The 18,644-nt window shown below is 39.4% G+C and overlaps 1 protein-coding gene across 8 annotated transcripts in view; it reads left to right on the plus strand.

Moving 5' to 3' along the window:
• The window catches only part of Cab39l (calcium binding protein 39 like), a 116,882-nt gene that overhangs the window by 62,993 nt on the left and 35,245 nt on the right, over positions 1 to 18,644 (plus strand). For all 8 annotated transcript variants that reach the window (XM_027390440.2, XM_027390439.2, XM_027390436.2 and 5 more), the window contains one exon: positions 12,312 to 12,430. In XM_027390440.2, coding sequence (XP_027246241.1) covers positions 12,312 to 12,430 — 119 coding nt within the window. The remainder of the gene's footprint in view (positions 1 to 12,311; positions 12,431 to 18,644) is intronic.

The following is an 18,644-nucleotide window of genomic DNA, read 5'->3' on the forward strand; positions in this document are numbered from 1 at the left end:
CTTCAAATGACTGATGTCCCCCCTGGTTCCCAGCAGTAAATAATGAGTGTCCATATTTGACTTCAAATGACTCATGTCCCAGCAGCAAATAAGTCCAAACTTAAAACAATTAATGTCCACATATTGTGATATTAAACAGATTTCATAAACCTTTACAGTCAGATTCATTAACAGGCAAAAAGGCATACTGTAGTTAAGTTTTCTGCACCTAGGTTAATGACCGTTGTTCACAAGAAATAACAAGTACTTGTGTACACGGTACAATTTCAAGCACGTAACTCATTCTTAGAACTACCTTTATGGCAAATATTTCATTATTCAATCCATTTTAAATTGCATCCATTTATTGGTGTGTGTGTGTGTGTGTGTGTGTGTGTGTGTGTGTGTGTGTGTGTATCGAGGTAGTTGTGTGTCCTAATCCACATGTCAGAGGATGACTCTTCTGAGTGTATTCTCTCCTGCCACCTTGTGGGATCGGGAGATCAAACTCACGTCTTCAGGCACAGGAACCCTTACTCATTGAGCCATCTCACTAGCCCAGTTCATCCCATGTTATAGATAAGAACTCAAGACTCAAGGTTTTAAGTAATTTCCCCAAAGCCATGAGGTTACTAAGCTGGATCTGTGATTCAAAGACAGTATTATGAAGCCTGTTCTCATTAAAATAGTATACCAAACCAAGAATTTGTTAAATGCCAGTGTGGTAGCATGTTTTAACATAATTTTGAAAGCAGTAACCAAATTTATCTAAGCAATTAGATAAACTAAAAGCAATAAATGTGTTATAAGCATTTTATTATTATATTATTATTCATTATATACCTTACAGAATAGTGAATAATGTGAATATTTGTAGGAAGGCTTGTATATTCACTGTTTAGATGGTAGTCATCCTGTTTTCCTATTTCTTGTTTTCTTTCTACCAGTGTACTTGGTAGTATCAGGTAAGTGTTTGTTTCTCATTGATTTTTATAGACAGAAGGTGTACAGATATTTCAAGAAAATTGCTTTTAGCTTTATTCACAGATAAGTAGAAGGAAGTTAATTACAGTGATTCAGCTGACATCAGGTCAGAGTTCTAGGGATCTGTGAAAAACTAGCCCACAGCTCCTTGGACAGATGGGATGGATAGAAAACGTGCAGACAAAACTGGTGGGATTGTAAAATTGGAGAAGGGCCTCAAAGGACCCTTTAATTCATTCTTCCTTCAGATACACCTCTCTGTCTTTTTCTTTCTCTCCCTTATTCTTGTCTCTCCGTCTGACATTTTCTGGCCCTTAGTCTCTGTTCCTTGAGCTTGGCTCCACTTATTCCCATCTCTTTTTCAAACTGGCTATGCATGGAATCAAAACATTACTATGTTCATATACTTAAATGTTCCTTTATTTAGTTTAAAATTATGTGTCATAAACATAGTAGAAACTTGGCAGAGTGGAAAACACTTGACTTGGTGATGCAGGTGTCTACAGTCCAGCGTCTGCTACTGATTGTTCAACCTGTAAATTAACTCTTTCAGCCCAAAGCTATAGAGCAATGACAGGAACTCATAACACTTCTGCCAGTATTAAAGTAAAAGACATGTACATATATGTTACACTGTACAAAAATATAAATGCAAATGTATAAAATATCAGAGCATTTTCAGTTCCTCTCCAACTAAAATGAAATACAAACTGAACTGACTTGTTATAACCTTTGAAGTTTTCATTATTATTATTATTAGTGGTGGTGTGTGTGTGTTTGCAGGTGCTCACAAGTAGAGGATGGAGGACATCTTTCAGGAGTTGGTTATCTATTCCTATCAGGGATACAACTCAGTTTGTTAGGCTTGGGTGTCAAGCACTTTTGCCCACTGAGCTATTTAGCGGGACCATTTTTATTTATTTTGGATATAGCTGGACAGCGACCTTGAATAAGAAAGTTGGTCTCCATTCTTGGATTATAATTATATTTCTGTCTCTCTTACTGTTTTGTATATTTCCTGACAGTAGTCACATTGTAAGCTACTGTTACCATTGATGTGCTTGAATTAGTTAAGAGACAAGCCTTATCTTCTGCACTCTCTCTTTAGTGGGCTGATGGAAGGAATATGCCGAGGGTTATCATGTTCTGAAGACCTAGGAAATATGGAACATCAGAGGCAGCAGCACAAAACAGGTTCAAAGTGCTGAGAATGGGAGAGGAAGAATAAAGGCCCTGACAGTGCCAACAGACATGCTAACAAGGAAGGGAAGTTTCACAAGAGCCCCTCCCCCCCTCCAGAGAAGTATAAGCAACTAATGTCTGCTGAGAGAGTGACCTAATCTCTCTATCTAGTGAGCTCTAGGCCACCTGAGCTACATAGTGAGACATTCTCTTAAAGAAAAAAAAAAAAAAGATTGTCATTATAGTGATTAAGAAATAGCAAACTAACTTTATGTATTCTGTGGTAAAGCACGATGCCTAGAACATAGTTATTAATGAATTAGATGGTACATGCAGTTGTCCTCCTCTAGTACATATGTATTTATTACCTGAATGAAGGGATGACAAACATTGGCACTGTAGCATCCCTTCACCTGCACACAGTACTGTGAGGGTGGAGCAGTCTCAACAGCTTTCCTAGCCTGCTTACAGAAATAAATGTGCTACACATCTCTCAGACCTGCAGGCAGGCTAGTGCCAGCCAACCATAGGCAACACTTTTCCTTGAGACCAGAGTAGCAATTCAAGGTAATGACTGCTTGATAAAATTCTTCCTGGTTTCAAAACTTATTCTAACCACATAGAACCCCTAACCCTTGTCTCTCAGCTCATAGGCAGCATTTGGAAGCCCCTCCTATTTTGAAAGTACCTTGGGTGCTAGGACTGTTTCATACAGCTGAGCTACTGCTAAACAGAGCTGTGAAGCACCTGGAATTTTCTTTGGTGCACTCCTTCCAGTGTTACATAGTACTTTGAACATGCTGTTCTGTGCCACCCTTGGTCATACTCCTTCCAGCAGCCCTCTGACAACAGGGCTGATCTTAGGTTGGTCAGTTGGTTGAATGTAGGGTATAATAAAAGAAGGTATCCTAGCCAGGCAGTGTTACACACCTCTAACCTCAGCATTCAGAAAACAGGATGAGATGAGAAGATCAGACGTTATAGGCTAGCTGGGGCTACTTAGAAAACTGTGTCCAAAAAAAAAAAAAAAAAAAAAGACAGACATCAATAAGCCATTTTTCTTAAGGAATTAATAAATTACTTAGTAGACAATTCAGGCTCTCTTAAATGGTGATCATAGCATTTCCCAATGTGAAAATCTTTTACCATGTGTATTTGAAGAGCACAATAGTCATTTGACTAGAATGTATGATGTTTTTATATGTGGAAGGAAAAATTACTATTTTAGGGATGGGCTGCTGTTCTTGCCAGATAACCCAGGGGAGGGAGCATTCCTTGCAGAGAGGGGGGGGGACAACAAAAAGATGAAATTTTGTTTAGAGTCCACCATGGTGGGTATGAGGCAGGTTATTGTAAAAGCTTATATACAGTCTGTGGGCAATAACTGGAAGGAAATAGTGAACTTAGATACCCCTTGCAGAGAACAATAACAGAAATAGAGATGTCTTCTATAACAGAAGGCCAATGGGGTAGAAAATCAAGAAGAGAAGCATTTGGAACAGGGAAAGAGAAGATTTAAGAATACCACCAAAAAGGAGGGAGTATAAGGAAAATGATGACTGGATAGGTTGAAGATGTGAAGTTTTTTCTACATGGGGCTGGGCTTTACCCTTGTTGTCCTTGAGCCTTTCATAGGGACTAGTGTGAGTGTGTATGTTGAGTGAAGGACACTGAATGGTTTTCTACACTCAATGTGGTAAGAAAATACCCATTGCTGGACCAAGACAGTTAGTTAACAGGGTTTGAAAACTGGGAACCGGAGATTCAGACCTTACACTGATAGCAGTGGTGTTTGGGGAAGTAGTGACATTAGACTTGACATCAAGGACTAACTCAGGAGTCTGTGACAGATTCATTTCTCCTTCAAGAATCCAGAGGAAAGTAACCTGTGGGGAATGGGACAAGATGGGAAGATTTTGCTATCAGTAAGTAAGAGCTAAGAGACAGACCCTCCCCCAAACAATATGACAGACTTTGTAGGTCCTTGGTAGAGGGCCTCCTAGAGAGGAGTCAGGGGTGGGTTGGGTGGGGAACATGGGAGAAGGGGAGGGCAAGGGAATGGGGGGATGGATATGTAAACATGAAAATAAATAAATAAATAAATAAATAAAATACATGGTATGAGGTGGAGGGAGGGAGGAAGGAAGGACTGACTGATTGATGGACCTACTATCAGTGGCAAAGCCTCTGATATTGTGGCCTCAAGATCAAACTTAGAGCTGTGCCTCTTGAGGTTTGGCCACTATTTAAGACATAGCTTTAGGTAATTTTATATTTTGTAATGCAATGTGGTAAGAGATGAAGGGGTTAAAAATGTATTGCATGGCAGGGCTGATGCATTTGCTTTAAAGGCAGCTGTGCCTTGCCAAGTAGGGGTGGGTGCAAAGTCGAGTGTTGAGGCTGAGTAAGAAAACTGCACTGTGAACTAGTGATCATTTCTCACTACTGGCAACAAGAGTGTATAAGCAAAGGAGTTTTAAGCCAAGATGAGGATAGCCACCTGAAAAGCCAAAAGTAAGTGGAACAAAGGGGGGTTACAGAGAACTGGTTGGTACAGTTGGGCTGGTTGGCAAGAATAGCACAAGCTCTTGACTGGTTGTTGCTCACGGGTGTTGCACATTCAAGGAAAGAACTTGTGATAAGCAGGAAGAAAGCATTCTTCAAGCTATTTATCTTTCTAACAGTACCAGCTCTTCTACACAGAACCAGGATGAACCAGTTAAAGATTAAATTAACTAGATCCTGAGATTTCGGAGTCCCAGAGGACGCAGCTGTGGTAGTAATGCATGTCTGCTGAGCACAGTGGGGCTCTCAGACCCTCTTTCTTTATATGTAGCTTTACCACAATAGAAAGCCCAACAAAACAGATACCTAATCACCTCATTAAGATGCTTTATAGGCCGGGCGTTGGTGGCACACGCCTTTAATCCCAGCACTCGGGAGGCAGAGGCAGGCTGATCTCTGTGAGTTCGAGGCCAGCCTGGTCTCCAGAGCGAGTTCCAGGATAGGCTCCAAAGCTACTCAGAGAAACCCTGTCTCGAAAAACAACAACAAAAAAAAAACAAACAAACAAACAAACAAAAAAAGATGCTTTATAGTCCCAAATTTATGAAAAATTTTAGTCCCTAAATATATTTCCCTCCTCTCTGGCCCCATTTAATGCCATGCTTTACTTTTTATTTTATTGCTTTGAAAGACTGAAATCATAAAGCCTGACGGTTCAAGCCTTCCCTGTGGAGGTCAGAGGATAACTTCATAGAATCAGTTCTGTCCATCCCCCTTCTAGGGATTGAACTTGGGTCCTCATGGAGCACTTTACCAAGATTTCTCTTCAGCCCTTCAAAAAAAAAAATAGTACCACAATATTGTTACAGTTAGTCTGTTTTCTTGTTGTTGTTGAATAACAGAATACTTGAGATTGGATAAGTCACCAGCAGTTATTTGTTGAGTGAATAACTGAATGACATGTCAGGGACTTTATTTGGCTCATCACTTTTAGCTGAAAAGTTCAAGAGCATGTCCAAGAACCAGTATTTTCCAGCTTTGGTTAAGGACCTTGTCCTAATGTAATTTCTCCAGGAAGCACAAGGGACATAGCCTCATCTGGAGAGAGAAGGGCGACCCAAGTCCTGAGGTGGCTAATCCATACCTGCAAAAGCTTGTAAGCAGAAACAGTGTGTAGCCTTCAAGTCTGGCTTCTCTTGATGCAGGAGAAAGTTGAAGTAGTAAAGTTAATACTATAAGGACTAATGAACTTGCTTAGAAAATATGGGGTTAGGGCTGTGTGGTAAACATTACCACTGTAAGGAAGCTGGAGTAGGAAAAGGAGCTAATTAGTCAAGGGCAGAAGGAAGCTTTGGTGTTGGTGTTAGCTATCCGCTATTACAGGGTGACTATAACTTATAGCTTCTCTGGCTTGTTCCCACCAAGCTCATGTTGAAGCTTGTTCAGAAGCAGTGGGGACTGGTGGGGTGCTAGTCAGAAGAACAGAGGCCTTGTGGGTGGGCTAATGCTTTTCTTGCTCCTCTTTGAGAATCAGCCAGAGAAGGACATACACTATTATTAAAGAGCTTCTTCCTTTATTAATCTCTATGTGTGTAATAATTTCTCACTGTGAAGGCATGTTAATTCACTCTTATTTAGTGTGATTCACTTGAGATTCTTCCCGGCCATTGTCTTGACCAGGAGATTGTTTCTTATTGATGGGTTCTTGTACGAATGTTGCCTAGGACATTCATCCATACACACCTGGAGAATGTTTGCTATATTTCCAGTTTTATCATTTACAAGTAAAGCCGTATATCCACTTGTGTGTAGTTTGTTCTTAAATATGAAAATGGATTTTCATTTCGTATAGACGAAGTACCCATGAGTGAGATTGTTGGGTGTTGCTGTGTGGTTCTCTTTTCATTTTCTCTGTCCAGGTGCTACTATTATCCCACTACTGGTTTGCTTTGAGATTTCATAATAACTAATCAGAATGAGTTTCTTTTCCTGCGTTTATTTATCACCATGTTTGTTAGGAAGTGGGAGCTCTTTTGTCCCTTTTTTTATTTGGTGGCTGAGTTTTGAGAATTTTGATGATTATTTTATTTTACTTACTGTGTGACCATATGCATTGTGTGTGTGTGTGTGTGTGTGTGTGTGTGTGTGTGTGTGTGTGTGTGTGTGTGTGTGTGTGTGTGTGTGTGTGTGTGCATGGACATGCATGCCACAGCATGTGTGTGGAGACAAAAGGACAGCTTTGTGGAGTTCATTCTCTCCTTCCATTTTTGTGGGGTTTTCAGGGATCCAACTTGGATCTTCAGGCTCACCAGCAAACATTTTACATGCTGAAGCATCCTGCTGGCTCAGGGGTTCTTATGTACATTCTGTGTATAAGTCAGTGCCCACTATTTTAAAGCAAGTATTCTCTAACCCTCTGCTCTTGTTTCTTGTCTCTCTCTGTACTTACTTGCAGTGACTCTGACCATTTTACTCCTTCTCTCATTTTCTTGTTTGATTTCAGCCCATACTCCCTTACATGTCATTCATCAATTCATTAAACAAATAACTGCTGACCTTTTGTGGATTTGCCAGCTAATCAGTGTTCTTCATGCTGAAAATCCATTAATTAATATATAATCCTAAATTACTGTATTAACTTTTGTTCCATTTTTATATGTAGCTTCCTTCTAATCAACAACATTTTGGTGGTTTTCTGGCCACTTCTGCATTCTCATTTTCTCTAATTCTCTTTATCTGTACCTTCTGGTCTGGTTTGAGAAGTGGTCTTTGGTAACAAAACTTGTTCCTCTTACCCGAAGGGGCTGCCCCTGCCTCTGCACGTTTGCTAATGAACTAGGAGAATACTTTCCTCTGTTTGAAAGTTGGATGGAGCTCCATGGAGCTTCATTGCTGCTGTTCACTGGAATGCCGTGTGGAAATGTTCTTGTGGCATTTTACTGGGAGGTATGAAAAACACAGTCTTATGACATTTGGAACAGGGTTGGCATTTATTCCACAATATTGCCCTGTAGAGTCTAGGAAGGTTTGCATACCACAGAATCTCTTTCATTTAAAACTACATTTATGGTTACAGATAAACCTTACAGTCCTCATAAAGGAAATTCAGGTACTATGATCATTTTTTTAAGATTTTAAAATTATAACAGCAGTTGATTCTGAAGTGCTCCCTTCCCATACTGGGGGTAGGACAGGACTGGTGCATGCCTAGCAAGCATCCTCCTCCAGGTACACCACAGGGTCTCAAGATTCACTTCCTGCTTTTTTATTAAGATTTACATTTGGGTATGATGACTTACTTTAAAGGAAGAAATAATTGCTTTCATAATACTGAATTTTTATTCCCCTGTCTCCTCAGTGCTCTAAATCAGCCAACCCACCCCCTTAATTTTTCCACCTACTTTCCTCTTATGTCCTAAATCTTAATATTTCTCTCTGCAAGAAAGTGACAGCAATGGACAACTGTAGCTATTTCAGATATTTAATCATTGCTGATATTTTGAAATTCCAATTTGTTCTAGTAGTTAGTTAGACCACACTTTTTTTGTTTGTTTGTTTTTTGTCTGTTTTTCAAGACAGGGTTTCTCACAATTGCTTTGGATCCTGTCCTGGAACTCACTCTGTAGACCAGACTGGCTTCAAACTCACAGAGATCCGCCTGCCTTGCCTCCCAAGTACTGGGATTAAAGGCATGCGCCACCAGAGCCTGGCTAGACCACACTTTTATTGCATGTATTTGTGTTGTGTGTGCCACAGTAAGGATATGGAGGTCAGAGGACAATTCCAGAAGTTGGTTCCCTCCTTCCTGGATTGAACTCAGGTTGTCAGGCTTAACAGATAACACTGATTGTGACTAACTTTTTAATTGTTCCATTATTTTGTGGTTTTGTATTTTGAGACAGAGTCTCACTGTGTAACCCAAGCTGGTCTGGAACTCACTGTGTAGCTCAAGCTAACCTTGAAATTGTGACAGTCTTCCTTCCTCAGCCTCCTGAGTGCTAGGATTACAATTGTAAGCTATCATACCCAGGAGTTGCTACTCTTTATTATATAGCAGCTGGAATAAAGTTCTTTGTGTCTGTATAAAAACAGAGCTGAATTTTGTTATCGAAAAGGTGATCAACAAAGAAAAATCTCTTTTGAAAACTTCACCTCTTTGTTTTGAAATAGTTGTTGATTACTAGCAGTTGTAAGGAATGGTTCCAAGAAACTCCATGGACCTCACCTGCTTTTCATGAGAGTAAAGTCCTGCAAAGCTGACGCAGCCAGGATGCCAACATTGACAACATATAATGTGGATCTTTTCCGCTATCACAGACATCCCTCCTTGTGACACTTTCTAGTGACACCCACGTCTCTGTCGATCACTACCACATCCCTGACTTCTAGCTGTTCTAAACTGGACTGTTCTCCATTCTAGAATTTTGTTATTTCAAAATCCTCATATAGATGGACCCATCTAGTGTGTAACCTTCTCCAACTGGTTTTTTTCATAATGGGCACAATTCCTCAAGATCCATCCAAGTTTCTAAACTAAAGCTATATGTTATTTTGGCTGCTGACTAATTAGCCTTTAGTATAGATGACCACTGTTTGTTTAACCATTTGACTGCTGAAGAACTTCTGGGCTGTTTCCAGCTCTGGCTACTACAAGTAATGCATGAGCATCATGGCCAGATAATGGCATGTGCTTCTTTCTCCATCGTGAATGCCTAGAGTGCCTGATGGGCTAGTTATGTGTTTAAGAAAATGTGTTTTGCATTTCCTTTTTAAAACTTCATATTTATTGCTATTCTTGTGTGTGTGTATGGTACACCTGCAATAGCTACTCCTGTGAAGGTCAGGAGTTGGTTTCCCTCCTATGAAGCTGCCAGATGTAACGATTACCTAATTTGTTCTGGTATAATAAAAATTCAGGAGTCAGAAATCGAGATAAAGACCTGAAAAATCCAAGGGAAGGAGAGCAATTGGCTGACCCTCTCTCCACGTTTTTCATGAACCATCAGCAGCAGAAACTCCCCAGAACTCCTCCTCCTCACTTCCTGTCCTCTCTGGAGATGGTGTGTGGGGCTCCTAAATCCTCCAAGAACTTTATGGCTAATCCCAGTCAGCTCATCACTAACACTGTCCTTTGATTTGAGGTTGTTTTATTGACCCAGTGGATTGGCTGTAGCAGCAATTCTCCTGCAACACCCCTACCATGGATTTGGAGTATCAAACTCAGGTCCTTAGCAAATTTATTTATCTTTCACCCGCTGAGCCATCTCCTTGTCCCTGTTTTACATTTCCATCACAGTGTGAGTTTCTTCATTTTTGCTAGCATTTCCTGTTGTCTTTAGTTTTCATTTGAGCTATTTTGGTGGATCTATCAGAATGAATAATATGCATGTTATGGTGCTTTTACCTTACACTTCCTGAAGGTAATGATGTTCCTGTTTTAACAATATGGCCTCTTTAGAGAAGTATCTTTTCATGTCTTCACCCTTTAAGTCTAGATACTGGTCTTTTGTCATAGATGTGGCTTACAGTATTTTTCCCCTACTCTGTCCTATCTCTTCATCTTATTGACAGAATCTTTTTAAAAATAAAAGTTGTTTGGTTTTGGTTTCAGGGTTTTTATTTGTTTGTTTGGCTGTTTAGATTTTTTAAATTTATTTATTTTAGTGTGTATTGTGCTTGCCTACCTGTTTGGCTGTGCACCATGTATATACAGGGCCCACAGGGGTGGACGTCAGATTCTCTAGGACTGGAGCTACAGGTGGTTGTGAGCCACCATGTAGGTGCTGGAAATTGAACCCAGGTCCTTTGGAAAAGCAATCAGTGCTTTGAACTGCTGAGTCATCTCTCTAGCCCCTGGTTGTTTGTTTGTTTTTGTGTGTGTTCTTTTGAGACAGGGTCTCTCTTGTGTGTCCTGGCTGTCCTGGAACTCACTTTATAGACCAGGCTGGAACTCACAGAGATCTGCCTGCCTTTGCCTCCCAAGTGCTAGGATTAAAGACATGTGCAAACACCACCTGGCTGAAGCACACTTCTAAAGTAATTGCTCACTCTAATAGGTATTTATTAAGTACATACTATATTCCAGTCATTCATATATATATGGGCCCTGTATCCTTTAGAGCTAACAATACAAGGAGGAAGTTAGAAACAAAGCTCATTCCTTTCAGTGCACTATCTTATGTATTGGGAATCAGTTTAAGATGATGGCTGAGAACTGAGACCTTGAAGTCCATCAAGTGAGGATAGAATCCTGACTGTTCCACATTCCATGCCCTCAGTTTCCTTTTTTATAGTGTGCCTCTCATAAGTTTGCTGTGGAGATTGAATAGTACATCCAAAGCTGTTGGACATAAGTTCCTGGTACAGATTTGGTACTCCAAAAGGTTTGCAGCTCTGGCAGGAGATGGAGGTTAGAGGTAGTCAGGTAGAGGAGGGCCCAGTTATTGTAGGCAATGGGTGTTACTAAACTATAGTAATGACATTTATCTCAAAGGAGAATATCTTGAATTGAGTCTTTAAAAAATGAACTTTGGATCAGCATGTAGGACACAAGAACCAGACACTCATCTGGGGAGGGGGGTGGGATATCCTGAATTGAATCTTGAAAAATGGATTGTAGAATACCATGTAGGATACAAGAACATGACCCAGAGCTGTGCAAACACTGAAGACTGTGAGCATACATCACGTTCTCAGTTGGGAACAATAGGACCTGATGCAGGAATGCAAAGCAATAGGCAGGGGCCATGTAATGGAAGGGACTGGACTTTTCTAAGCATAAGGGAGATACTGAGGAACTTAAGGGAAGAGACTAGTATCCATTTCTTGGTAGCTGATTTTGCAGAGTGAAGATGCTTTGAAGGGGACACAGTAACTGTCAGAGCTTTTGGTAGTCAGTTGAAAGACAAAGAGCCAAAGAGCGGGATAATTGGTGTTGTTCATGCTCCCTCTTTTTATATGTGAAACATGGGTCCAGTTTGTGGATTCTTTTATGAAATGAGGTTCAACCTAGGTTGTAGGATGTGTGCAGACTCAAAAGCCCAGTCCAAGATTGGCAGTAGTTCCTCTAACTCAGGCAATTAGAACTGAAAGTCTCTTCTCCTCCTCTAGGCTATGTTTGATTCACATAAGTAAGACATATACATACAAGTTACATATTATATAGAGGAAACTTGAATTTTAATCTTACATCTTATTTTTTAAAAGTTTTAAAGGCCTCAAGGTAAAAGAATAGATAAACTGAAGGGATAATATTATCCAGAGTTAGATGTTAAGAGAAAGAATTTGACTCTCACGTTTTATTTATTCTTAACTTCTGTTCTTCTATTTTCTCTCATTTATAAGGGTTTAAAAATATCAGTTACTAAAAGGAGAAGTATAAAAAAAATCAGTTCTTGCTGCTGCTTTGTACCCCTCTGTGCCTTTGTATTTCCAGTTGTGCAAGTGGACTTCAGTTTGCCAATTTTCCCACCATACACACTGGGTGAAGAGTTGCACCCATTTAGTGGACTTTGTGAAGACAAATGAAAAGAATAAATTACTGGTCCAGTATTTTCTATAGGATGACACTATCTCTATGACAGCGTGTGTTTGTATTCCACTTGCCATACAGTTTATCCATTTAAAGCATATCATTTAATGGTGTCATGTTTCTTTAACAGGGAAAAAAAGATGTGACCCAGATATTCAACAACATCCTGAGAAGACAGATCGGTGCACGGAGTCCTACTGTGGAGTACATCAGTTCTCACCCTCATATCCTGTCTATGCTTCTCAAAGGGTGGGTACCTGGCTTCCTTAGGAGTAGCTGTTAGAAAGTATGCAGTGTACCTCCTTGGCCCCATTTGGAACTGCAGGCTTAGTGTCTGCAATGTAAGAGCAGCTCTCCAGATGGCTTAAGCCTAAAGGAAGTTCTTCCTTTGTGCTCTGATCTCCTCGGTGTTTCTTTTTCCTACCTCTTTTCTCTGCCTTTTTTCTGTCCATGTCTCTTTCTATTATATTTATTTTGCTTCCTCATCTTCCCTGTTCCTAACTGCCCAGTTTCTATTTTTCTGCTTGCATAATGTTATGTCCCATCATCACACACTCATATGCATTCAAGCACACACACACACACACACACACACACACACACACACACACACACACACACACATATATATATATATATATATATATATATATATTCTAGCTCTCCAACTCAAACAGTTGGGTTAAGCATTCCTGCAGAAGCTAACATGTCAAGGTGGAGATAAATTATCCCTGTGGGGATACAATAAATGTTTCTAAGTTTATACAGAGCTATAAAGAAAAATAAGCCTGAATTCTGGTTAGAAAATAGAATCCCCTGTTACTGCTTTTTAAGTCTACTCCCACATGTGTCTTGAGCATATTGAGGGTACCCTGAGTCCTGAGTTGGGTGCTCTAGGTGATGTGAGGCATGCAGACAGCAGGGGATGATCCTCCCCTGCACTGCGTTTCCGTCCCTGCTCCAGATCTCAAGCCAACACAGCTCATTTTACTGCATAGTATTCTTGTTTCCAATGCTGTGGGGCCACATGAAGTCTATTTCACCTGTGTCACATTCCTCCCTTGTCAATTGATAAATATTTAATTGTATTAAAGTGATATGTAACACAGTTTGAAGTCAGCTGTATCAACAAACAGAAGCTCTTTGTTTTTTCTCCATCTCTATGTCCCTTTCCCCTGTGATAGCCATTCTTTGTTTCAGTTTTAAAAATCATAATTTACTGCTGTGTTACAAGTAATTCTTAGCTTTTGAATTGGTGGGCACTAGTGGTCTGTTAAGTTAATAGATCCCAAATGGTTTTTAATCTATTAATCACAAGGTATTCTGACAGAGGTAGCCAAGGAAATGAGTGTTTAGGGGCTAAATCCAGCCCCAAGATAGGGCTTGAACCTGCAAGATAGAAGCCCCTCTGCATCACTGCAATTCTCATCAGTCAGTCAGTTCTGCAGACACTGCTTCTTTCCAGGGATTCTCACTCACTAGGGCAATTCAGACATGAGCGGAGAGCGGGATTAATTTTTGGTGCTTCTGAGAACAGGGCAGATAAGGAGACTCACTGGCTGGAGTAGCTCTGCCTCATCCAGCATAGCAAGGAGGACTTCACGTACTCCTCTGTTGTTACTAAATTATCTTTTGTGAAGGTCTTTGAAAATTGAGGCTATGGTCCATTTGTACATCAAACAATGGCATTAGTTAGGGGCTCAATGGTGACATGCTATACTGAACACAAGTTCAGCCACAAGGAATGTCACACAGAAAGAAACTTATACTTGTATAACAAGAATATCTGTATGCAATGCAAAAGGAATTTAGAGTCCACACTTTATGAAAAAGGACTTTTTAAAGGATCATTTCATTCTAAATTCATTTCTCTCCTGGCTGAGACAGATGCCATTCCAGCTGAGGATGAGGTCATTAAACTTCTCTCAGTGTTCCAGAAAGAAATCATAGCTATGAAATGATTTATCTAATGTTAAAACCACAATGTCTCCCCAAATCTTCCTTTTAAGTTCATTGGAAATTTTTTCAACCATCTACAAAAGTAGCAAATGCAAGAGCTCATGTACCTATCAGCCACCACTATTTAGCTAGGTGTGCGCCATCTCTCCCCCTGTACAGCATCCAACCCTTTCTAATTGAGGAATTTTAAAGCAATTCCCTAAACACTTCGATAAGCATCTTTAAAAGAAAGGTAATTTCATTTAACCACAGTATATTTAAAGGTTAATAAAAATTCTGTAACAACCAATACCCAGCCTACATCAATTTTCCTTGTATTGTTTTTTTTTCCCTACACTCCACATATTGAAAAGGTATCCTAACAAGGTCTACTTATTGTATTTGGTTGTGATCTTTTTTCTTAGCCAAAAATTTTGAAGTCCCTCTCATCAGCACCTCATCCATCCACATATTTCTGTGTTATGAGTCTGTTGAAAAGTGATTTGTCATGCACAATGTCACACTGCTTTCTCATAGAATAATTCAAATTGATATATGATCTGGCATGGGGGTGGCCAGCAGGTAAAAGCGCTTGCTGTTCAAGCCAGACACTAAACCCTGGAACCTACTCTCAAAAGTTGTTCTTTGGCTTCTATGCATAGCCCATGTATTGCCCCTCCCCATAATATTAAATTAAATGAGTTTTTAAAATAATAGTAAATCTTTCTATTATTACCTGTTTCTAGGCTAGAGTTTCTATTTAAAGACTTGATTGGATTCAAATTAAGTTTTTATTTTGGCAGAAGTATTTTACAGGGAGTTGCTTGTAGTCAGTATTCCCACCACATCAGTAGACATAGCTTTAGAGATGCTGAGGCTGAATCCTAGTCTCAGATGGTAGCATCTAATTAATTATAAAGCTTTCAGTCATCCTTACATTGAACTTTTTTATCAACCAGTGATAAGCTTTGTCTGAGCTTGTCATTTTGTTAGGGATAACAGAAAGATAATTTTCAAAATCAGCCCTTTGTTTGTTAGCTTTCTAAAAAATAACGTCCATCCAGTATGACTGTTATTTTCAAATAGAATTACTATCATAGAGGCAGAATGAATCCCTGTTTTCATTTTCAGCTTGGATACATTATTGTCCTAGAAACTTGCACTAGTGTCAGTGACTTTTTCCTCTCATTCCTCTCTCCCTGTCTGCATCTGTCTCTGTCTCCAATTCCTCTCTCACACATAAGCATACCTATATCTTCTTCACTAACTGATGAAATATTCCCACATAGCTCATGTATTGTGCACAATTTTCTTAACATTCAATTAACTGTGGCCTTTTCTGGACATAGTCTTTAACCTTACCAAAACACTTTGCTTTCTGATGCAAGATCTACGAGACCCAACTTCACATCCCCAGGCATAGATCTGGACCCCAGTTCTTTCGATGAGGAATAGTTCTTGGGGAACTTAGTCTGGACTCTTGGTTCTTACTCACACTTGATTGTTACCATTCCTAACCTTTCACAGTAGACTCAGTTAATTCATTATTTTTAAATCATGCAAATGCTTCCCAATTAGGAGCAGATCTTCTTGATTATTGAGTAGGTAAAGTGTTCAGTAAATGGCATTTTATGAGATGTTTTCCAACAGCTATCACATGGCATCATTTGTTCCCAACAGTAACAACAAGTCATTTTCTTTCATATAATACAGTCTTTGTTCTTGAGATGTTCTTACACAAGATCTTTTTTCTGGCACTTTCTGTGTAATGATCACTGCACTCATTACCAGTTGAAACATTTGATCTTTTTTTCTTTTTTTATTTAAATAACACTTTTTAGTCTTTAAAATTGTTGTATGTTTATATAAAATATTTTTATCATATCGGTTAATGTCTTTTTGATATTAATGACCCATGACATAGGAAAAAAAATCACACCTTGAGTCCAGTTAATGCTGTCCACATGCACACAGGTGTGGAACCATGCACTAAGGTATGAGCAAACTATTAGTGGTTAATCCCCAAAAGAGAGTGACTCTCATTCCTTCAGTAATTATGAATTGCTATTAGCTCCTTTGCCAAAGGTGGGGCCTCCAAGTAAAATTTTTACAGGCTTGATCATATGCAGATATTATACAGATAACCACAGGTCCTGTGAATTGATTTGTCATGTCTGGAAATCTGTACTTCACAGCTTTCCTCCTGATCTTTCACCTCCTATATTCTCTCTGGCCACTCTCTCACTGTGTTCTCTGCACCTTGGATGGAAGTTGAAGAATCAATATAGACTATTCAGCCACAGCTTGGTACCTTGGTACCTTGACCACATGTAAGACTCTGTAATCACTGCTGTGCACTGCAAAAGTGACATCTCTAAGTAAAGTTGAGAACAACACAAATGTATGAATATAAACAAACATTTAGAAGGCACTTTAACCAAACGAGCATTTAATAACAATAGTAAGTGTCCCCCATAGAGCCTATGATCTCCCCAGCCATAGGCTTTTGACCAGTTTTACAATATCAGTCCTTGAAATCCATCCTATGAGACAGACCTCATATCTAATTTTTAAAAAAAAAAAAAGTTTTGTTACTTCCATAACCATCATACCACTGTTTCACCAATGGGCAATCTTGCCAGCTAGGTTATTACTATAGCATACAGGATCCAGTGGTGCGTGAGACTATTGGTGTCTTTTCTCCTTCAGCAGTGTTCAGAGTATCCCCCTGTACCTTCAACAGTCAGTCCAGGTTGGTTTCTTTAAAGACATTTGCTCTTACATTGTGCTTTAAGGATCTTCTGATACGCTGCCATTACTTTTTTTAATGAACATGCATACTGACACAACTGGTAGGGTTCAGACTGTGTTGTCTAAACTGTAAATCAGGGGGGAAATATGATTCAGTTTTATAAAATAGTGACTAATTTTACTGGTGATCTGCCCTAGGCTAGCCATTGTGGCATGATTAGTCACAGGTCCTGTTACCAGGAAACTTATCTAGGAGTAGAAAAGATTAGGTAGGATAAAGACTAATTTTGAAACTTAAGACAGGCTTAGCATGTGGGACACTTCTTTATATAGTAAGCAATAACTTACAAATCCAGAATTGTCAGGTTGAAATGATGAGTGTGAGTTATAGACCCCAAAAAGGGTATTGGGGAAAATCACTAAATTCCCAGACTTCCTATTGTGTTCCTTACTTTAAGAAGTGCTGTGTCAGAGAATGCCATTTTCCACTGTTAGGAACAAACTGCTGGGATGAATTGATGAGTGTTCTCCCCAAGAGTACTTTATAAATGTTCTCTTGGTTCTCAAAAATAAACCGTCAGTGCATCGCAGATGGTTCCAATAAACCTCATGAAAGGAAAAATAGAACTAATTATACCCAAAACTTAGAGTGGAAACTTTTTATAGATGGTCTCAGCTTGGAAACTAAATTCAGGAATGAGAGCTGTTGGCTGGAGATCATTCGGCCTTTGTATAAGCCAGTTTGAGTCTCATTAGAGTTCTGGTATGGGTAGGTCCAGTTTGAGTTTGAGGTTCATTGGATTCATCATATGCCTACAATGAAAAAGCATGCTAGGCACTAGAGTTCATGGGGAAGTGGGAAAAGTATCAACAAACAGGACATAGACACCTACTGGGGACTGGGAGGAATAGGGAAAGGGAAATGTAAAAGGATGAGTGCGACACATTCCCAGAAAGTAAATTCTTTGAATTGAAGTGATCGAAACTGACTTGTGACTTAATACAGTGGGACATGATACTACACAATGAGAAAAATGCCCATGTAAGGTTAGGGACAGCTATGTGGGAGTGCAAAGGAGGAAGACTTAAGATGGACATTGAATTAAGTGCTGAAAGATGCACTGGTGGTGCCAAGTGTATGAGGGACATTCCATCCGAGAGAACTTTGTCCTCTAAGGACTGAGATGGGATATAAAACTGGTGGCCTCAAGCCAGATCCTAAACAGTCACAGATATCTTACCGTGAGTGTAGATTTTAATTAGTCCTGGATACTGTGTTTGTCTAGTTCTGTTCTTTCTTTAGGACAGTGCTTCTCAACTTGTGGGTCACTACCCCCTTGGGGTCACATATCAGATGTTTACATTACAATTTATAACAGTAGCAAAATTACAGTTATGAAGTAGCAATGAAGTAGTTTTATAGTTGGGGGTCACTACAACATGAGGAACTGTATTAAAGTGTTGCAGCATTAGGAAGATTGAGAGCCACTGGTCCAGGCCAATAGCCTTTATTTTATAGTCTCTTTAATTCTCTTAACTTATAGTAAAATAAGTGTAATTAGTGGTTTTTTCCTTGGCATCCCATATTATATCTAACAGCAGTGAATTCCAGTAGGCTGATTTCCAAATTCCTTTTGTAAGAGATTGCTAATATAAATTGGCATTCCCTATATTCTAAAGAGAATTATGTCTATCTGAATATATTGGCATTCTGTGCTATTGTGAGTTACTAAGGGAATACTAAAATAGTACTGAATAGTTGTTATCATTTAGC

Source organism: Cricetulus griseus (genome assembly GCF_003668045.3).
Source record: "Cricetulus griseus strain 17A/GY chromosome 1 unlocalized genomic scaffold, alternate assembly CriGri-PICRH-1.0 chr1_1, whole genome shotgun sequence".
Taxonomy (NCBI): Eukaryota; Metazoa; Chordata; class Mammalia; order Rodentia; family Cricetidae; genus Cricetulus; species Cricetulus griseus.